The 23,209-nt window shown below is 44.0% G+C and overlaps 1 protein-coding gene across 2 annotated transcripts in view; it reads left to right on the top strand.

Moving 5' to 3' along the window:
• The window catches only part of AMN1 (antagonist of mitotic exit network 1 homolog), a 625,623-nt gene that overhangs the window by 137,730 nt on the left and 464,684 nt on the right, over positions 1-23,209 (top strand). For both annotated transcript variants that reach the window (XM_030215496.1, XM_030215495.1), the window contains exon 3: positions 9,292-9,436. In XM_030215496.1, the coding sequence (XP_030071356.1) occupies positions 9,292-9,436 (145 nt within the window). The remainder of the gene's footprint in view (positions 1-9,291; positions 9,437-23,209) is intronic.

Genomic DNA, 23,209 nt, shown 5'->3' with positions numbered 1-23,209 from the left:
CCTGGGTTACCTGGGTCGCGTCAGTTCGCCATGGGTTCGGCTCGGTCACGGGTCACTGTCGGGACTTCGCTTCGTGGTGTTTTCCCGGCGCATGGAGTTCCTCTCCTCCGCTGTTCCGTTCGGTTATGGCGTGTGGTCAGCTGTTAATCGCTCCCCTCATCACAGAGTGTGTGCGGGGGTGCTATCTTCAGCCTGCAATGTCGGGTCGATGATCTATGCTGTGCTCCTGGGTTGGATCGAGTCGTATACAGAGTCGATTTACCTGGGAGGATCTTCGGAGGAATTCCGTGTGTGTTCACTTCTCTGCTTGAAGGTTGGCCCTCCGTTCCGAGAATGGGTGAGGTTCGGTCGGGCAGGATCCTGCCTCGTCCACGAGGTAGGTCGGAGATGCACCTCACCGTCAAGTTCTCTAGCCCTGGTGCTCGTGCACTACCCGGGTGTCCGGCGTTCAGCGGCTCTCTCCGTGTGTGGTCGGGTCGCCGTGTGACTCCACTCGTGGTCGACTGGTTGACTGTCTCGATCTGTCTTAGGCGCCGACCTTCCGTGGGGTGTCTGGTTCTTTTCCGCTGCCCGCTACCTGCGTCTTAACGGCCGGGATACCTGCAGTTATGCGGTCGGGTCTTTCCTTGACCGCAGCGTGGTTGGACTCACCGCTGGCCATGATCAGGTTTGGTCAGGTCGGTATAGTTGCTGGGTTGGCTGCCCGAAGCCGTGAAATGCGGCTACGGCTGAACCCTTGCTGCCTCCCCGCCTTTAGTCACTCGGATCGCTCTCTGAGTCACGGCTCAGAGGGCCAGACCAGCCCAGGAGCTCTCTCAGCTCGGGAGCTCCTCACTAGGGCTCCTGTCTATCGGCCATCTTTTTGAAAGTTGCAACTGCAATGACAGCTGATACTTCACCATAGGTTGACTCGAATCTTGGATCCAGGAAGCTGCTTAATCTATATAAATTATCAAATAATATATGTGCAGTCAACTTTTCTTCACCTGTTCATTCAAGCGAGAGATAACTTTCGTTTGCTGATTCTGTATCTTCAGTAACAAAGCCTGTTTCAATTTTATCATCCATTTCCTCTCCTGCCTCTCCTTATTCTACCCCTGTCTTGTGTATTGATTTATCAGGTGTTCATTCAGTGGATAAACAACAGACACAGTAACATACTGTTCTTAAGATTCAAATTTTGTGCATCTTCCAAAGCCTGCAAGAGATCAATGAATTTGTGGGTGAGATCATAGTCATGTTGTGCAGGTGCAGCTTCTTTTGTGATTTTATGTTAAATCTTTTTTTATTATTATTATTAAAGAGAATCATGTACAAACAATACAAAATCAGAATTGTTCAGCATTCCCAATACCCAACCCCCCCACCCTCAACCCCACAGACTCAAGATCTACTTATTCCCCTCCTTTTCCCGTGCCCTCAAAAGCTCCATATGTAAGTCCATATACAATTCCCAGCCTTTCTAAAATACAACCTTTGCCACAAAAGTTTGGATTTACTTTAATCAGATGTCAAATATCTTCTAGAGTCAGTTTTTGAGCTGTGCAAGAGCTGTGGGCAAAAATATTAGCTTAGTATGTTTATTTATTTATTTAAAGCATTTATATCCCACATTTTTCCACCCATGGGCAGGCCCAATGTAGCTAACAGTAATCTACAGAAATCATACAACAGTTCTACAACAAGCAATCAATGACATGGAAGTGAAAGAGACAAGGGAGTAATAGCAAAGATGGGGAAATGTGGAAAGAGCAAGTGAATTCAATAGGAAGAGATGCGGGGCGGGTCTGGAGCGTAAGCTTTTCCAAATAAGAAGGTCTTAAGATATTTTTTAAAGGTCGGATGATCAGGGGTAATTTTTACAAATTTAGGTAGACCATTCCACATTTGTGCGCTAATATAGGAAAAGGTGGAGGCGTAGGTGGTTTTATACTTGAGGCCACTATAGACTGGGTAATGCAGATTTAAGTACAAGCGAGCAGATCTGTGTGTTTTGAGGTGGTAAGCTGACAAGTGTGTCCATATACGCAGGGGCTTCACCATAGAGGATCTTATGCACCAGAACGCAAATTTTAAATGTGATTCGGTCCTTGACCGGGAGCCAGTGCGGTTTCTCACATAGTGGTCTCGAACTTTCAAATCTCGATTTGCCATAGATAAGCCTGGCTGCTGTGTTCTGGGTAGTTTGTCGTTTCTTCAGAAGCATGTCTTCATATATCCCATTACAGTAATCAAGGCGGCTAAGGACTAGTGACTGAATGAGACTACAAAATACGTCCCTAGGGAAATAAGGTTTGATGCGTTTTAGCTTCCAAAGTGAGAACAACATTTGTCTGGTGGTAGAGTTCGTTTGTTGCTCCAGAGTAAAATGTCACAATGACACCTAATATTTCTAGAGTCTCAGAGATCGGTAAGACAAGCTCAGGTGTGATTAATGTAGATGTCGTGAACTTGTTGTAGGGAGAGGAGAGGATAAGGCAATGTGTTTTCTCAGCATTGAATTTGAATGTAAAAGTGTTGGCCCAATCCTGCATGGTGTGCAATCCAAGGTGTATTTCAGTGGCTATTTCACTTAAGTCTTTTTTTAAAAGGAATAGAAATCGTGATGTCATCCGCATAGATAAATGGGTGGAGACCAAGTTTGGAAAGGGCTGTGGCCAGAGGAATCAGCATTATGTTAAAGAGAGTCGGGGAAAGCGGTGAGCCCTGAGGCACTCCACAGGCTGCTTTCCAGTGAGGCGATAGGCTTGAGTTAGCGCAAACTTGGTAGGTTCTTGTGGTTAAAAAAACTTTCAACCACGCTAATACATTTCCACTGGCACTGAATTAATCAAGTTGCTGAAGTAGGATGTTATGGTTCACCATGTCAAAAGCACTTGACATGTTGAATTGTAAAAGCAGAATTCTCTTTCCAACAGCTATATCCTTTTAAAAGTTGGACAGGAGGGTGACAAGCATGGTTTTTGTACTATGGAGTGGACGGAATCCTGACTGTGACTCATGCAATATATTGAACTTGTCCAAGAACACGTTGAGCTGTTTGTACACCATGCTCTCCATTAGTTTCACGAAAAGCGGAATAGACACAATCGGCCGATAGTTGGCAAGATCATGGCTGTTTTTCTTGACATCTTTGGGAATCGGGGTAAGTAAGATGTTTCCATAAGCTTCAGGGAACATGCCAATACCAAGCATGTAGTTAAATTGCAGCGTCAAATCAGCTATGAAGCAATGAGAGCACATTTGAGTAAATAGTTTGGACAAGTATCTAATTTGCAAAATTTACTGGAAAGTCTGCGGAGCTCCTGCAGGACAGAATCAACAGTAAGAGGTGCGAAGAGTGAGAATGATCGGTCAGCTGGGTGCTCGCCTGAGCCCGGATCCAGGCCACTGAGAAAATCACTAACACACAAACTGCTGTTTGGTAGGGAACTCTGCAGTTTTATGAGTTTTTCTTTGAAATACTTGGCCAAAATTGCAGCTGGTGGAATACCTTTACTGACGGATGTGAGTGAGGTAGTATCTGTTAGTTTGTTAACAAAAAAGTAGAGTTGTTTCAAAGCTTTGTAATCCAGGCCTATTTTAGATTTATAATAGAGTTTTTTTGATTGTCTAATTGCATATTTATACTTTCTCTGAGATGTCTTCCAAGCATTTAGAGTTTGTGTATCCTGGTGCTTTCTCCAGGCCCTTTTGAGTCTTCTGCAAGTGGTTTTGTGTTGTCGAAGATCATCATTAAACCATGGTGCAGCAACAGACCTCTTGGTAGACCTTGCTCTGAGAGGAGCAATGGCATCCAAAATTCTTCTACAACATGCATCCCAATTTGCAAAGAAGTTAACAGAATCCACCGGCTCAGGCCAATCCGTCTCGTAAATTAACTGCCAAAATACTTGGGGTCAATGTAACCTCTAGTGCAGTAAGTCGTTTGGTTTCGAGAGTACTGTGGGCCTTTCACCGGCCGTGAAATGGAGCAGTTCAGCAAGATGCAGATTAATATCACCCAGAATAAGTATATTGGGGCTGGTCAAACATGTGCTGGAAACAAAATCCGCAAAAATAGGCTGTACCTCGCTCCAGTCGCTAGGCGGTCTATACAACAGGATGCAGGTCAGGTGACCAAATAAGGTTTTATTGAGGATTCTGATAGAAGCGATATCAAGATGCGGTGAAATGGAGTCTGCAATGGGTTCTACTACGAAGGTGGAGCGATAAACTAGGGCAATACCTCCACCTCTCCGCCCAGACCACGGCCAGTGGACGAGTTTAAAGTCTGAGGGGCATAAGTCAAGTAAAATCGGATCAGTGTGTTTAGAAATCCAGGTTTCTGAGATGAAGACCAGGTCAAGGTTATCTGACACAATCCAGTCTGTGATGATTGCAGTTTTATTGCAGATCTGGCATTAACATAGCCAACAAGGATGGTAGAATAGGAGGTCTGTGAAGGATAGATTTTTACAAGTTGACGACCCTTGGCAGGTGTGCTATTGAAATGGTAGTTGTTGCCATGGAATAGGTGTTTGCCACTATGTGAGGAAGATCTACTTGGTAATCTGTATGGATAATGAATAATGGGAATAAGATTGTTGTCATGTGTAGAGACAGAAAGGGAGAAGTAAAATAAGGAAAGAAAATAACAAGTGGAGAAAGGCTTAAACACGTTCATTGCGGAGTCAATTAGAATTAGCTGACATTCAAACTGGCACCGGCCGCTACAGATGGTGAAAAGGCGAATGCAACTTGCAGGCAGAAACTAAATGGAAAGACCTCCGCAGCCAGTCAGCAGCTCAAGGGATGTCAGCAGAGTCGAGCCCCAAAAGTCCAGACGGCGATCCAGCTCTAGGAACAAAGCAGCAACCGTAACTGTATCCAATTCCAGGCGACGGTAGAGGGCCTGCATAGACTGCGCAGTGCCTGCTGTCAAAGTCTACACTGGAGTCGGGTCTATCCGCCTGTAACTACAACGGAGAGGCAATCTCCACAGTCTATTGGGAGGCAGCGGATTAAGCGGAAGGCTGCGTAGCGTCGGAGAAGGGGCACCACAGAGATGATCCGCTGTGCGAGAGAAGTGTACTGAACCCAACAACACGAAGTAAACCTGCACACTGGCAGCAGGCGGCCCGGGGAAGCGCTGGTTGCGAGATGGCTCCGACAGCTGTAAAAAAGCCGGTCAACAATTCAGTATGCTCCCCGTAGCGATCCGGTTCAAGGTGGTAAATCAAAACAGGTAGCAGGCAATGGTGAGGCTGGTACAAGCAAAATTGTGCCAAAACTACAACGGGCAGCGGTTCAACTCGATGCAAGGCTCAGGAGCTAACAGTTCTGTTGTCTTGCAATCTGCAGCCATTTTGGATGTTGACTGTGCCACAGGATCCAATCACTGGAACAGTCTAGATTGGCTGCAATGAAAAGTGTTTCCAACAGGTAAATCAACTTTACATACTCTCAGTGTTTTGTTTGATCAGAGCCTATAGGGGCCCTTCTACTAAAGCTCAGCGTTCACTAAATGCTAAGAAGCCCAGGCTGGGCTGACGCTGGAGGGCCATGTCACAGCTCACAGTATCAGAGCCATGGTGGTGTCAGTTGCCCACTTGAAGTCTGCTTACATTGAGGAGATATGCAGAGCTGTGTGGTGGTCTTCTGTCCACACATTCACATCTCATTAATGTCTTGAGCAGAATACCCAACTTAATAGTTAGTTTGGTCAGACAACATTTCAGAATTTGGTTCGAGTCTAGAATTCAACTCAGCCCTCCTAGGCACGTTTATTTCTGTTCCATGCTGCACCTTCACAGCAGGATTGTGAAAAATTACAGAAGGATCTTACGAGACTGGGAAACTGGGCGGCTAAATGGCAGATTACGTTTAATGTGAGCAAGTGCAAGGTGATGCATGTGGGAAAAAAGAACCCGAATTATAGCTACGTCATGCAAGGTTCCACGTTAGGAGTTACGGACCAAGAAAAGGATTTGGGTGTCGTTGTCGATAGTACACTGAAACCTTCTGCTCAGTGTGCTGCTGCGGCTAGGAAAGCGAATAGAATGTTGGTTATTATTAGGAAAGGTATGGAAAACAGGTGTGAGGATGTTATAATGCCGTTGTATCGCTCCATGGTGCGACCGCACCTTGAGTATTGTGTTCAATTCTGGTCGCCGCATCTCAAGAAAGATATAGTAGAATTGGAAAAGGTGTAGCGAAGGGCGACTAAAATGATAGCGGAGATGGGATGACTTCCCTATGAAGAAAGACTAAGGAGGCTAGGGCTTTTCAGCTCGGAGAAGAGACGGCTGAGGGGAGACATGATAGAGGTATATAAAATAATGAGTGGAGTGGAACAGGTGGATGTGAAGCGTCTGTTCACGCTTTCCAAAAATACTAGGACTAGGGGGCATGCGATGAAACTACAGTGTAGTAAATTTAAAACAAATCGGAGAAAAGTTTTCTTCACCCAACGCATAATTAAACTCTGGAATTTGTTGCTGGAGAACGTGGTGAAGGCGGTTAGCTTAGCAGCGTTTAAAAAGAGGTTAGACGGTTTCCTAAAGTGGAGGAGTGGACTGGAGGTTAGGATGCTGGACTTTGGTCCTGGGGAACTGAGGAACTGAGTTCGATTCCCACTTCAGGCACAGGCAGCTCCTTGTGACTCTGGGCAAGTCACTTAACCCTCCATTGCCCCATGTAAGCCGCATTGAGCCTGCTGTGAGTGGGAAAGCGCGGGGTACAAATGTAACAAAAAAAAGTCCATAAACCACTAATAAATGGACTTGGGAAAATCCACAATTCCAGGAATAACATGTATAGAATGTTTGTACGTTAGGGAAGCTCGCCAGGTGCCCTTGGCCTGGATTGGCCGCTGTCGTGGATAGGATGCTGGGCTCGATGGACCCTTGGTCTTTTCCCAGTGTGGCATTACTTATGTACTTATTGGTTCCCATTGGCCTTGGCGTTGCAAGACCCTATTGACCATTGTTAGTTGTGAGCCTGGTAGCTCCCACATGTGAGAAAAGCATGTCTTGCTTGTCCTCAGAAAGCAAAGTTTCTCATCTGCATCAGGTGTTCTCTGAGGACAGCAAGACATATGTTCTCACATACCCTTCCACCTCCCCTAGGAATTGAATTCTTTATGGTTTTTTTTATCCAGCTGTGGGTCCCATGCAAGTCAGTTGGGTGGAAACGCATGCGCGGTTGGACCTGCCAAAGGCTTCTAGAAAATGTAAGAACACTGGGCAGCCTCCATACCAGGGTTCTGTGGATGACATCACCCACATGTGAGAGCATATATTCTGCTGTCCTCGGAGAACACTTGCTACAGGTGAATAACATTGCTATATGGCTGGTCGTTTATTCAACAATTGTTCCAAGCACTGTGCTGTTGCTTCCACAGTAGTGAACCAAAGTTTGTTTTGTTGTTAAATAGATCCTAAAGTCTGTCACAATATTATTTACTTTAGCAATCTCAGCTTTAATGTCAAAACTGGCAGCATGGTTATCTTTCATTGTGATCCACAGCGCTCACAGTTTCTCCATTTTATTAGGGGACGGTGGGTCTTGCTTGCTACATTTAAGACCGGAGACAGTGGTATATGGGGTTTCCTCTTTACACATTTTGCTAACAGACATTGTCTTAGTTATATCACACCATTCAGCTAATGAAAAATAAATTTGCTAAGGTCTAAATTGTTGGAATTTAAGCCAAAGTTAGAAGCACACACTGTTCAGGCTGCCAACTTCATCACTGCTCAGAAGCACCCCCTCTTTGTGTATGCTTTCCAGTTTCTGTTGGGTTGGAAAGAATATTGATAACTTTCTGTGTCTCTGTGCACACCCCACCCTACAACTGTTCCACTTATGTTCTGCTCAGCAGAGGAATAATGGCAGCAGTTTTGTACCATTGAAGACAACAATGCAGAATGGAAAGAGGCATCCTATGGTAATAGGGAGAGTGAACTGTGTACTAGTAGAGATTTCAACCCCCCCCCCCCCCGGTAGTGGAAGAAGAGCTCGCTAGGCTGCAGGAAACTAGTAATATTAAGCCTGCTGGTAGGGGAGAAGGAGTGAATGCAAAGTGATAACAAGGAGGGTTATAGCAAGGCACAAAGGGGAGAGAAAAATAAAGAACAAATGGGAGAATAAGTAGAGACAGTGCAAGGAGGAAGAGGGGGAAAGAGAAGGAGTAAGTGCATGTGATTGGGTGAAAAAGGGGAAAGAATACCCATGAACACCTTACCTGGTCTCACACACCCTCACAGACACATACCACTTCTGATTTTCAGTGAGTCCAAGCTAGTTAAGTTATATTGTTGTGTTTCACTTGTAGAAACAAAATGGGCAAATATAGTACAATTTTTATGCCTCAGGGTACTGAGTATGGGAGGACCAATTAAATTTCAACGAACTACAGAGGTGAATAAACATAAAATAATATCAACAGATCAAAAAACAATGATGATAAAAGAATTTTAAACCCAATAAAATGCAAAAATAGATTGCCTGATTCAATTACATATAGGAAAAAAGTTTGCAATACACATGAAAGTGTTGCCAGACTCGACACAGATCTGTGTTTCGGTGATAAAACGCCTGGTTCAGGAGTCACAAGATCTAGCCAATACTGTGTCTGACTTGTGTATAGGCAGATATTGTTAATGAATTGGCATGTTTTGAGTAAAAGGACAGAACAATTTGCAAGCGCTTCAGGGGTTAACAGTCAAGCTGTGCAAAAGAATTGTACAAAAATGGGCAAATATGCTACAATTTTTGTGCAGCTGGAAAGTTGATAGCACAACTGAGATCTGAAAGTGAAAATAAACAGCTCTGCTTTTTTCACTCTGTGGACAATATCCATTAGATGGAACAGTGTTCTTGGGAGTGGAGGAGGCATTAATCAGCTTTCTACTAAAATGTTTATGGAAGTAAAAATGGATTTTATTATCTCGCCTCCCCCACCAGTGAAGGAGAAAACATGTATGCTATTCAGTGTGCATACTGTTTTATCTGCACAAGAAAAGGGGTGGGGGACAGGTCAAGGGATTGTAAGTACACATTGGAGGTTACATTTACAAATCTCTATGCATAATTTACACTTGCTCCCATGTTGGTGCAAAGTACAGTGGTGTGTTTTCCAGCTGGTTTCCAAAGGAATACTCTGCAAGGTGTTTTCCTTACAAAATGAGCTTGGGAGCTCCCCACAGAGTTTGAAAACTGACATTATTATATATATATTTGATCAATTTTATTTTGAAAAAATAATCCTCTATGTATTTTAAGCAAGAAGTTATGATTTGCTTACAGATCCTGCATCCTGCAGTGGAGAGGCTTGACCTTCGAGATTGTGATATCACAGATAATGCTTTACAGCAGCTTTGCGAATGCAAGCAGTTAAAGAAAATAAATTTAAATTCCTGTAAAGGAGACAGAATCTCAGTTACATCAGAAGGTACACTGCATGGTTTGAATTGGGGGAGGGGGGCTCTATTGGGTTTTGTTTTGGGACCATTGTGGAGAAAATTCATAAGAGTAAATGCTTACAAGTTTTAGCTCATAATCTTTTTATTGAACTAATTAGCTTTTCAGATCTATGCTTTGTTCATCAAGTCAGAAATTATAAAGAAATTGAGAAGAATATATATCAGACACATGTTAATACTGAGTATATCAGAATAGTGACTATTTGCAACAAATCAGGCCAAGCATGCAGAGCATGACTCATGGAATTCTTTCCAGTCTTGCTACATGCATGTGTTTGTATCTGTGTGGTGTGTGTGCATATATGTTTGTTGTGTTTGTGACTAAGAGAATAGAAAGGAGGGGAGAGGCAGTTCGTGAGGAGCAATTCCCTTACTCCTATGTTTCACTGTATCAAAGTTTCTATGTTGCAGAAGCAGGAACTACTTCTCCCATAGAAACGCATTGGACTATTTAGGGAGCTTATTTCTCTGGAGCCCCTGATCTGCTGTAGCCATTTTTTAAACATGTTGTGTCTTTTCATGGTTTTTCTTGCATGCCAAATTTGGTGCTGTTCTGTTAAATTTTTCAGAGAGTTCTTTTGCCTCAGATGGACCAAAACACAGATATTCTTGGCCCTTTATGTATAATTTCTTTCCAACATTGTGCTGAGTTGGAAAGAATATAAAGGAAAGAAAGATGTTTTTATTTCCATGCCCACTGGTATAACACATGTGTACAATCATTAATTTATCCAGAAATGTTTTATACTATCTTTTGCTTTAACACTATCATCTAGCCCAAAACCCTCTGTAAGACCAAATGTATATTCTCTTCTACTTCTAGTATCCATGATGAATTGTAAACCACATTGAGCCTGCAAAGAGGTGGGATAATGTGGGATACAAATGCAATAAATAAAATTAAATATACAGATTTTATAGACAACAAAACCACACATAGAGCACTTCAAAAGGTAAGCTTACATGTATTCATACATCATACATCGCACATACATCATCATATATACAAGAGCATTACTTCTACAAAGTTACAGTTAAATATGTGCATACAGTGTCATTTGCATTCTGCCACCTTTACTGTATGCCTGTATATGACTGTTCTACATATTCATTTGGTGAAGTACTGTATAGAAGGACAATTAGATTTCTCAGCCCACATATAGCTAAAATATCTTATAGTCTGGGTCTCATAAACTTCCTCTGATATTCATCAATGTGCTTTCTGTTTAAAGGCCTTCAGGTCTATGTGAAAAAAAATTGCTAGCAACATAAGTTATCTGTGGCATATCATAATTATTATTATTCTATAGTAACTCTTCTCTGAGGACAAGCAGGCTGCTTGTTCTCACATGTGGGTCGACGTCCACATCGGCCCAGGAATCGGCATTTTGTAAGCAAAATATTAAAAAAAATTTTGCTAGTGTCTTCCAGCGCAAGTGCGTAGACTGATTTCCTGCCCATCACATGAGTGCGTTTCCTCAGTTTTCTTTTTTCCTCGTTTTTCTTCTAATTTTTTCTTTATCTTATTATTATCTTCATTTAAAAAAAAAAGGGGGTCCCGTGGTTCTGTTTTAGTTTTCTCCCCTTTTTAAAGTTTTCTTTCTTTTTCGACGCGGCTGGGTTATTCCCTTATTCTTTTTTGTGTGCACTTTTTCTTTACAGGCACAATCGTGTCTTTTGATTTCGCCGAAGCCATTTTCCCTTCCATGTCATCGAAGACACCCAGCGACTTCAAATGTTGTACTCAGTGCAACCGGACCATCTCGGGCACCAATAGCCACGCCTGGTGTATCCAGTGCCTTGGGCCCGACCATAGCCCAGCCTCTTGTAGTCTGTGTCTTCGTATGAAGAAACGGACCCAAGCGTCTCGAGAAGCCCAGCATGAAAAGCTTTTTGGGACTCGGTCTGATCTTTTGACATCGACATTGGTACAGAGGTCGGCGGCGTCGACATCAAAAGGAGCATCGAATTTGAAAAGAGAGGTAATGGCTGCTGAGAGACCCACTCGCACTGGGAGCAGTGAGGCATCGAGTGGGTCTCCACCTGCCTCGAGGCCTTCTGTTATGCAGGCCCCCCGGGACTGACCTTCCACGTCCTCGTCGGTATTGAGGAGTCTCGACGGGCGTCGAGTGAAGGCGAAGAAGCACCGTCATCGTTCTTCTTTGACACACGGTACCGGGAGCTCCGGGGCGTCGAGAGAGTCGGCACCCGAGAAGTGTCGGCGCTGAGAGGATTGCTCCCCCTCGATACAGGAGGTGCTGATGCATTGGTCTCCTAGCAGCCCGGTACCTGCTCCTGAGCCTCCACGGTTTCTGACACCGCCTGTTCCACCGACCCCGCAGCCTTCTCCAATGGCGTCTCTCGACGAGCGCATCTGGGCCTTGTTTCTAGAATTTCTGGAGTGACTGCTACACCAGTCAGCTTTGGTGTCCGGGGTGTTTGCGCCTTCTGTACCATCTGCTGCAGCAGTGTCTGGCCCTTCTCCTGCAGTGAGGTCCCTGACCCGCGGTGCTGCCTGCGGCATCGGCGTCGGTTGCCACCCATTTCAACTCCCCTTCGACATCAGTGGGAGTGAGCTTCACCACAGTCAGACCGGGCATCAGCCTCTCGACATCGCCATCGAGGACATAGTTCCTCGGCATCGAGGCAGGTTCAGTGTCAAAGTACCTTAACAAAGGTCTTATCCGATACTGAGCAGGAGCATTCGTGGGAGTCAGAGGAAGATCCCAGGTACTTTTCTTCTGATGAGTCCTATGGGATTCCCTCTGAACCTTCCCCTCCACCAGAAAGGAGACTGTCTCCTCCGGAGAGTCTTTCCTTTTCCTCTTTTGTCCGGGAAATGGCTACGGCTATTCCCTTCCCTGTGGAGGTTGAGGATGAGCCCAGGACTGAGATGCTCGAGGTCTTCGATTATTCTTCTCCACCTAAAGAGGCTGTGACAGTCCCTCTGCATAATGTACTGAAGGAAGTCCTTATGCGAAACTGGTCTGCCCCTTTGTCTGGCCCTGTGGTTCCCAAGAAAGCTGAGTCCCAATACCGGATCCACGGTGAACCTGGATTGATGAGGTCCCAATTAAACCACAATTCTATGGTGGTGGACTCCGCCCTCAAGAGAACCAGGAGTGCTAGAGACTATGCTTTGGCGCCCCCAGGCAGAGAAGCTAGGACTCTTGATTCTTTTGGGAGAAAGACGTACTAGGCCGCTATGCTCGCTGCCAAGATCCAATCATACCAGCTCTTCACGAGCGTTCATTTGCAGAACTCAGTAAGGCAATTGTCCAGCTTGGTTGATGCACTCCCTCCGGAGCAAGCCGAGCCTTTTCAACAGGTGGTCAGGCAGCAGAAGGCGTGTCGAAAATTCCTGGCCAGGGGTACATTCAACACTTCTGATGTAGCATCCAGAATCGCTGCTCAAGGTATAGTTATGCGTAGACTCTCATGGCTGCGTGTCTCTGACCTGGATCATTCGGCCCAGCAGCGAATGGCAGATGTTCCTTGCCGGGGGGACAACCTTTTTGGTGAAAAAGTAGAGGATCTTGTTGATCAGATCAAGAAGCATAATGATGCTATGGATTCTTTGTCTCACCGGGCATCTTCTGCTACTACCTCCTCATCTAGGAGGTATTTTGGGGGGAAGAGGAGTGCTCCCTATTCCTATCCTAGGCATAGGTACACTCCTGCTTCTCGACAGCCTTCCCAGACTCAATCCTAGCGCGCTCGTTCTCATCAACAGCGTGCGTCTAAGGACCGTGCTGCTCCCCAGCAAAAGCAGGGAACGGGCTTTTGACTGGCTCCAGTTAAGCATAGCCTCTGTAAAAGTGTCCGTACCGGACGACTTGCCGGTTGGGGGGAGGTTGATATTTTTTCACCAAATGTGGCCTCTCATAACCTCTGACTGGTGGGTTTTTCAAATAGTCCGGTCAGGATACACCCTCTATCTGGAATCCAAACCTCTAAATTGCCCACCGGAAGCTCATTCTTACAGTTCCCACCACCAACAGGTACTTGCAGAGGAACTCTCCGCCCTTCTGAAGGCCCAAACTATCAAACCCGTTCCACCAGGGGAAGAAGGGCTGGGATTCTATTCCAGGTACTCCCTTGTGCAGAAAAAGACAGGGGGGATGCGTCCCATCCTAGACCTGAGGGCTCTGAACAAATTTCTTGTCAGAGAAAAGTTCAGAATGGTTTCCCTGGGCACCATTCTTCCCATGATTCAAGAAAATGATTGGCTATGCTCTCTGGACTTAAAGGATGCTTACACACACATTTCGATACTCCCGGCTCACAGGAAGTATCTCCGATTTCGGCTGGGAACTCATCACTTTCAGTACTGTGTACTGCCCTTTGGTCTGGCGTCTGCGCCCAGAGTGTTCACAAGGTGCCTAGCTGTAATCGCAGCGTCGCTACGCAGACTGGGAGTGCATGTGTTCCCTTATCTCGACGATTGGCTGGTGAAGAGCATCTCAAAGGCAGGTGCTCTACAGTCCATGCGAATGACTATTCAGTACAGCGCTGCATAACCCTAGTAGCGCTATAGAAATGTCAAGTAGTAGTAGGTGGTAAAACTACTGGGGTTCGTGATCAATTACTCCAAGTCCCATCTCACCCCAGTTCAAAAATTGAAATTCATTGGAGCTGTGTTGAACACAAAGACAGCTCAAGCTTATCTTCCCGAGGCAAGGGCAGAGAACCTCCTGTTTCTGGTGTCCTTAGTTCGAACGTCTCAACAGATCACGTTTCTGCAGATGTTGAGACTTCTGGGGCACATGGCCTCCACATGAGATCAGCTTAGTGGACCCTAGCTTCCCAGTGGTTTCAAGGTGCAGGGAGTCTAGAGTATGTAAACCAACTATCCACCAACTTCAGGAATTCTCTGCAGTGGTGGACCATTCATTCCAATTTGACCTTGGGACGTCCATTCCAAATTCCTCAGCTGCAGAAAGTGCTGAAGACGGATGCATCCCTCCCGGGGTGGGGAGCTCATGTAGATGGGCTTCACACTCAAGGAGCATGGTCCTTTCAGGAAAAAAGTCTTCAGATCAATCTCCTGGAATTGTGAGCGATCTGGAACACTCTAAAGGCTTTCAGAGACCGGCTGTCCAACCAAATCATATTGATTCAGACAGACAATCAGGTTGCCATGTATTACACCAACAAGCAGGGGGGCACCGGATCTCGCCCTCTGTGTCAGGAGGCCATCCAGATGTGGCTTTGGGCGCGCAGTCACGGCATGTTTCTGCAAGCCACTTATCTGGCAGGTGTAAACAACAGTCTGGCCGACAGGCTGAGCAAAATAATACAACCTCGCGAGTGGTCACTGAACATAGGCGTAGCCCGCAGATCTTCCGAGCATGGGGCACCCCCTCGGTGGATCTTTTTGCCTTTCAGATCAATCACAAGGTCCATCAGTTCTGTTTTAGGCTTCAAGCCCATGACAGACTAGTGTCAGATGCCTTTTTCCTGCATTGGGGAACAGGCATCCTGTATGCATATCCTCCCATACCTCTAGTAGGGAAGACTTTGCTGAAACTCAAACAAGACTGCGGAACCATGATTCTGATCGCTCCCTTCTGGCCTCTTCTTCTGGCCTCTTCTTCTGGAGTTGTCCTCTGCAGAACTGTGGAGATTGGAGTGTTTTCCAACTCTCATCACTCAGAACGAGGGGTCGCTGCTTCATCCCTGGATGTTGAGAGCTTTCGCCTCCTTGGGTCTTTCAGAGGGTGCATCCCGAGTCTTGCTTGCTTCTAGGAAAGATTCCACAAAGAGGTATTACTCATTCAAATGGAGGAGGTTTGCCGTTTGGTGTGACAGCAAGGCCCTAGATCCTCTTTCTTGTCCTACACGAACCCTGCTTGAATACTTTCTACACTTGTCAGAGTCTGGTCTCAAGACCAACTCCGTAAGAATTCACCTTAGTGCGATTAGTGCTTATCATCGCTGTGTAGAGGGTAAGCCTATCTCTGGACAGCCTTTAGTTCGCTTCATGAGAGGTTTGCTTTTGTCAAAGCCCCCAGTCAAACCTCCACCAGTGTCATGGAACCTCAATGTCATTATCATCCAGCTGATGAAACCTCCTTTTGAGCCACTGAATTCCTGCCATCTGAAGTACTTGACCTGGAAGGTCGTTTCCTTGGTGGCTGTTACTTCAGCTCGTAGGGTCAGTGAGCTTTAGGCCTTGGTAGTACATGCACCTTATATCATCACAACAGAGTAGTTCTCCGCACGCACCCTAAGTTCCTGCCGAAGGTGGTGTCGGAGTTCCATCTGAACCAGTCAGTTGTCTTGCCAACATTCTTTCCCCATCCTCATATTCGCCCTAGCGAAAGCAGTTTGCATACCTTGGACTGCAAAAGAGCATTGGTCTTTTATGTGATGTGGACAAAGCCCTTCAGACAGTCTGCCCAGTTGTTTGTTTCTTTCGATCCCAACAGGAGGGGAGTCGCCATCGGAAAATGCACAATCTCCAGTTGGCTAGCAGATTGTATTTCCTTCACTTATGCACAAGCTGGGCTGACTCTAGAGGGCCATGTCACGGCTCATAATGTTAGAGCCATGGCTGTGTCAGTGGCTCACTTAAAGTCGGCCTCCATTGAAGAGATTTGCAAGGCTGCAACGTGGTCATCAGTCTACACATTCACATCTCACTGCTGCCTTCAGCAGGATACCCGACGTGACAGTCGGTTTGGGCAGTCTATGTGGCAGAATCTGTTCGGGGTTTAGAATCCAATCCCATCCCTCTAGACCCATTTTCATTCTGTTCCAGGCTGCACTCTCAGTTAGCTGTTTATGGTTTCAGGTCAATCTATGTTATGTCCTCGCCATTGTGAGGCCCATTTGACCAATGTTCATTGTTTTGAGTGAGCCTGGTTGCTAGGGATACCCCACATGTGAGAACAAGCAGCCTGCTTGTCCTCTGAGAAAGCGAAGATACTTACCTGTAGCAGGTATTCTCCGAGGACAGCAGGCTGCTTGTTTTCACATATCCGCCCAGCTCCCCTTTGGAGTTGTTATTTGCTTCTTTTTATGCTTTTTGATTTTAACTGAGAAAACGCGATTGCACAATGGGCGGGAAATCAGTCTGCACGGTGTGCGCTGCACGCGCGCCGGAAGACTCTGGCAAAACTTTTTAAAAATATTTTGCTTGCAAAATTCCGATTCCTGGGTCGATGCGAACAATCAGCCTGCTGTCCTCGGAGAATACCTTCTACAGGTAAGTATCTTCGCTTTGTTCTGTGGTAACGTTTTACTTTGTTGCTCAATACCTTATTTATTATAAAGTTTTATATTATGGGTGTATTATTTCATTTGTTATGATGATTTTATGTTCTATTTCACCTTGGGTGGAAATACTTTTAAAACAAATAGGAGGAAATATGTTTTTCACTCAACGAATAGTTAAGCTCTGGAACTCTTTGCCGGAGGAGGTGGTAATAGCGGTTAGCTTATCTGGGTTTAAAAAAGGTTTGGACAAATTCCTGTAGGAAAAGTCCATATTGAGACAGTCATGGGAAGCAACTTCTTGCCCTGGGATTTGTAGTATGGATTGTTGCCACGATTTGGGTTTCTATTAGGTACATGTGACCTAGCTTGGCCACTGTTTGGAAAACAGAGTACTGGGCTAGATGGACCATTGGTCTGACCCAGTATGGCTACTCTTTTGTTCTTATAGGTACTTAGTGCTATGGTGAATAATAGTAAGTAATTATGAAAGGAAAAAATATTTTGTTGTCTGTTTTTGATGGACTTTTGCGTTAGTGTATATGTAATTCCTAAATAATGGGGTTTAAAAGTTTTGAAAGATACATCTACTTACTTATTATTGTCATGCTTTTTTTTTTTCTTTAAATCTCTCTTGCAGAGTCCATTCTTCAAATGTTTGTCTTGTATTCTTGCTTTATCTGCATGTGTTCTCATAATAATCAAGTCAGTAGCACTCTAACTATCATAATGGTTGATAAAACTAAGATAATTATTTTAGAAGCACCTTTGAGTTTCTAGATGTGCAAAAACAAGCATTTAGATATTGTGTACATCTAATACCGATTTTTACAAAGACAGAATAAACACATCTAAAAAATGTACATCTAGTATGGGGATATATTCTGGCTTTGCTTTGGACTGGTCTAAAAAAACAAACATGCATTCCCCGTTTCAGAAGGGGCATGCACATCTATATCCATAAAGATTGATGTAGGGATTAAGGAAGGTTCTCCCCCTTAATCTCCCAGAGATTGAGGTCTCCCCCCCCCCACCCCCACCAGAAAAAAAAGAGCAAAACTGGATAGGCTCTGTCTGTGACAGCTTTGCAAAAAATAAACATTTGCTACTAAAATGGCTGATATAAACATTTGTGTCTGTTTTAACCCATTGATATTGATGATAGCGAGAACCTATATGAAAATGCTAGGCCCTCCCAGCTCAAAAATGAGTATCAAGAGTTAAATATTAAACTATGAAAATGAAGCTGATGTAGAGACAGAACAGGACAGCTTTTTCTGACCTATTTGCAGTCTGCTGACAATTGCTGCTAAAAAGTAATAAATGTCTAGCTAAATGTTAGGAAAGACTCATTATTCATGCACGTGTTTGGTAAAAATAGGAGAGAGAAGGGAACTGAAAATGGTCTGTTATGGTTTGCATGATTGAGCATGCAGATGTGGGCTGAAAATAAATAAATAAATACATACATACATGATTTTTACTGGAAAATAACAGCTGTTAAAACCTCTGACCTTGTATCTTTTTAGAATGCTGACAGAATCTGATATTTGATTTGAACCAATGATTTGTGACAAGAACCTGCTGACCCTGATCTGTGATCTAATTTCCTTTTGGCTAATAAAAATGAGGCAGATGGTTGTGGGGGGGGGGGGGGGGGGGGGGAGTTAAGACAGTTTTGGGTGCACTGCCTGCTTGCAGGTGTGACCCTTTTCTCTCTCCCAGAAGCCTCTGAATTTATTAACTGCAGATTAGTGTGTGTGTGTATTATTTTACTGGTGAAGTGACTTTTGACTTCCCAGTAGAGAACAAAGGATCAAGAGGGATTGTTGCTTATAGAAAGGATCCTCACAAGCAGACATTTGTTTCTCTTTTCCCAAGCCATTAATGGAAGAAGCAACTGACTCCTACCCTAGCTAAGATTATATTTGTGTACTTTTCTGACTCGCACAATGTGCAAATTTCTTTAAAATTGTCCGCTTATTTTCCAACTACTGTTACAGGCTTTATCTGTCTGTTCCATCTTTGCTTACATTCTATGTTGTCTATTAAAATGTTTTACTGCGTATTGTGTTAACATTGTAAGTAGAATATTATGGGACTCATTTTCAAAACAGAAAAACATCCAAAAAGCACCACAGAGCGGCAGATGCATGTTTTTTTGCCCAAAACATTCAAATGGCTTTTCAAAACAGATTTTAAAGTCATTTTTCTACGCAGTTCATCTGCAGTTTATCCAAATCATGAGGGGGTGGGATTTGGGAATTCCTAAACTTGGACGTTTTTGCTTTGTTCTGTTATGGAACAAAAACGTCCAAGGCTAAAAGTTTAAGACGTTTTGGTCTAGACCGTGCCAATCAGGACAATCACAAAAAGGTGCCCTAAATGACCAGATGACCACTGGAAGGGATTAAGGCCTGACCCCCTCCCACCCCCCCAAAGATGTGAAAGAAATAGTACATACCCGCCTCTATAACAGTGTCATGTTATGGCCAGTCCTATTGGGTTCCTGGAGTAGCATAATGTTTGGTGCAGTGCTCTGTAGAGAAGGTGACCCAGACGCATATCCCACTGTAACTGTTTAACTTGTGAAAAGCCTGAGCACTCCAAAACCCCACCAAAAACCTACTGTACCCACATATAGGTGACACCTGCAGCCATAAGGGCTATTGTAGTGGTGTACAGTAGGTTTTTGATGGTGTTTTGGAGGTCTACCATACAATATAAAGGGGTAGGTGAGATTGCGACCTTTTATGTGAAGTCCACTGCAGTGCTCCCTAAGGTGCCCCACTGCTCTGCTGGGATGTCTTTGTGGCCAGTCTGTTAAGAATGCTGGCCCCACAATGGCTTGTTTTTGTGTATTTTTTCCTTGGATTTCTTTTTTGAAAAATGACACACAAGAAAAATGCAATGAGCATGAAACATCTAGGAAATAGCCATTTTTGAAATAAAAAGATGTTTTTCCTGTTAGAAAATCGTTTTCTTTGCCACTTGATTTTTGGATGTTTTCAGCATATTGACAAAATCGGATTTAGATGTCATATTGAAAATGCCCCTCTATACCATGTTATGTACTGTTGTTTGACTATTGTTACTGCTGCAATTGTCTATTGCCTATGTTTGACTTATTATTGCTGGTCATTGCTGTACCTTGCCTTGGGTGAATTTGTTCAAATATTAATAAAATAATTGGCTCATAAATGTCCATTCCTCTATGTATTTTAGAACAGGCTTTTATGTTGTCAAATTCTATTCTAAAATATAAGCGGAATTTGAGTATTCCCAGTTTGGATATCTGTATTCCGATTTATATGTCCTTGTTAAAATGCTCATTGATTTTATCTTTTATTCTAAAAGCCAATTTGGTTTCTAGGTATCCAAAATGAATAATATGTGTGAAATAGATATGAATGTGCTGCCTTCTTTGCCTGCAAAACTATTTCCTTCATATTCATTATAGATTTTCTGAAAGCCAGATGGGGTAAGAGGTATTCTAGGGACTGTCTTGATGAATGCTGCTATAAACATCCTTATCCAAATGTTCATAGGTATGCAACATAATCAGAATCACAGAAGTAAGGAACATGTTAAGTTGGAAGGGAAATGCACGGTAAAATCTCCCATTATGATTCCTAAACTTAAAGCTCTTTTAAAAAGTTTTATTTTATCTTTGTCTTTTTTTTTTAAATAATGTCTTTCCTGAAGGGCTACAAGACAGTTCATAACAGTATGTTTATGGTTACAATTTATTTGATATACCACTATTCATATAATACAGCATAGTGGTTTACAATATGAATAAAAACACTTGAAACAGAAAGGAACTCCAAATTATAAATAGAAAAGAGAAGAAGAAGAAGAGACCAATCATTCAAGATAAAAAGCAAAGATAACCATGTCACATTCAGGCAGTATACATTAGGTCTGCACATTTAACCTGTTAAAAATGCGATTAACTCATTAAAATTTTAACACAACTAATGCTTGTGTAGCTTCCCCCCCCCCCCCCCCCCCCCCCCCGGTCTGCCATCTGTCCTTACCTCCCTCTTTCTGCCCAGGCCTGCAAGCTTCTTGTCTTCACTGGCAGAGATTAAACTAGGGCTGTCTCTGGATAGCCCTGCGGCTCTTCTCTGATAATTTTCTTTTGCATGGGTGGGAAATGGCAAAGAGAAGGCCCTTAAGCTGGCCAGAGGCAGCCTAGTTTAATTGCTGCCGTTGCCATGAAATAACAAATTTGGAAGACTTGGGAGGGACAGGTAGATAGGGAGAGATACTGAATCTATACTGGGAGGGGGGGAAGAGGAAGGAGAGAGACTGGTCAGGAGGGAGGGAAACAGGCTGGGAGAAATGCTGGAAGGAAGGAAGGAGGATGGGAGGCAGCAGGACTGTGGAAGTGGAGGGGGAGGGGGAAGAGATGTTAGAATTAGGGGATGAAAGAGAAAAAGAGGAGAAATGCACATGGATGGAGGGGAAGGCAAGAAAGATGCTGCACATAGAGAGAAGGGAAGAGATGCTGTACATGGGTGCAATGGAAGATAGAGAAGGAGAGAAAAGAAATAGCAAATGACCAAGAGGCCCAGAAACAGAGTTCAGAGCACAGCCAGAGGGAAACAAGATGATTAGAAAAATAAAATCACCAGACAGCAAAGGTAAGAAATTTTTTTCCGTTTAGTGATTTGAAATATGTCGGTTTAGTGAAATATTTCTGCTCAGTGTGCTGCTGCGGCTAGGAAAGCGAATAGAATGTTGGGTGTTATTAGGAAGGGTATGGAGTCCAGGTGTGCGGATGTTATAATGCCGTTCTATCGCTCCATGGTGCGACCGCACCTGGAGTATTGTGTTCAGTACTGGTCTCCGTATCTCAAAAAAGATATAGTAGAATTGGAAAAGGTACAGCGAAGGGCGACGAAAATGATAGTGGGGATGGGACGACTTTCCTATGAAGAGAGGCTGAGAAGGCTAGGGCTTTTCAGCTTGGAGAAGAGACGGCTGAGGGGAGATATGATAGAAGTGTATAAAATAATGAGTGGAATGGATCGGGTGGATGTGAAGCGACTGTTCACGCTATCCAAAAATACTAGGACTAGAGGGCATGAGTTGAAGCTACAGTGTGGTAAATTTAAAACGAATCGGAGAAAATGTTTCTTCACCCAACGTGTAATTAGACTCTGGAATTCGTTGCCGGAGAACGTGGTACGGGCGGTTAGCTTGACGGAGTTTAAAAAGGGGTTAGATAGATTCCTAAAGGACAAGTCCATAGACCGCTATTAAATGGACTTGGAAAAATTCCGCATTTTTAGGTATAACTTGTCTGGAATGTTTTTACGTTTGGGGAGCGTGCCAGGTGCCCTTGACCTGGATTGGCCACTGTCGGTGACAGGATGCTGGGCTAGATGGACCTTTGGTCTTTCCCAGTATGGCACTACTTATGTACTTATGTACTTATGTAGAGAATTTACATCTGATGTCTTTATATTTTATACAGAGGAAATGCAAGGGGGCGGTTTATGTGATTAATCAATCCATTAAAATTTGTAATCAATTTGCTGCTCTAGTATAAATTAATTTGGTAAGCATTTACAGATCCATAATATAGCAAATATAATATCAAGCAAGTAAAATCAACTACACACAATCAAAAGCAGTAGTAAAACTGGGTAAATGTAACATCGGGGAATGCTAGGGAGGTAAAATTCCTTGACGAAATCAAGGACTGCTTTATGGAGCAGCTGGTATAGGAGCCAATGAGAGAAGGAAAAATTCTAGATCTAGTCCTTACTGGAGCGCATGATCTGGTGCAAGAGGTAATGGTGCTGGGGCCGCTTGATAACAGTGATCATAATATGATCAAGTTTGATATTAGCTTTGAAATAAGTATACATATGAAATCCAATACGTTAGCGTTTAACTTTAAAAAAGGAGACTATGATAAAATGAGAAGAACGATGAAACAAAAACTTAGAGGAGTGGCTTCGAGTGTCAGAAATTTACATCAGGAGTGGATGCTGTTCAAAAACACCATCCTGGAAACCCAGGCCAAATATATTCCGAGTATTAAAAAAGGAGGACAAGAAGGACTTCCGTTTGGGGAATGGAGTAGCGAGTCGCGAGGCACAGCTGCTCCGGGACACCCGAACATCTTGCGCTCGTTATCAGCATCCTTCGGGAAAAATCTGTGAAAGTGCAGAAATATAAGTATAGCGCATACATAAAGCAACAGGGAAGTTGTGGTGAGGAGGCGGATGGTGACGAAAACAGCGTGAAAAGAACCCAAAGACAGAGCGCGGCCGCTAGATTCCAAGATGGCCGACAAAGCGGCGTCAAACTCTCCCACACCTAGCTCAATGTGGGCTGCTGAGATAACGGAGGAGGTCAAAGCAGCAGTGGAGCAAGCGGTGGGGAAGAAACTGCAACTAATACTGGATAAATTAGATGGGATGGAGGAGCGACAGGCAGCGCTGGTGACGGACCTGCACGAGGCGCAACAGAGGCTGGGGCAGGCGGAAGAGGAGATAAGGAGGATA

This window comes from Microcaecilia unicolor, chromosome 9, assembly GCF_901765095.1.
Source record: "Microcaecilia unicolor chromosome 9, aMicUni1.1, whole genome shotgun sequence".
In the NCBI taxonomy this organism is placed as follows: Eukaryota; Metazoa; Chordata; class Amphibia; order Gymnophiona; family Siphonopidae; genus Microcaecilia; species Microcaecilia unicolor.
Note: the sequence above shows the minus strand (reverse complement) of the source record. Positions and strands in the feature narration are given on the sequence as shown.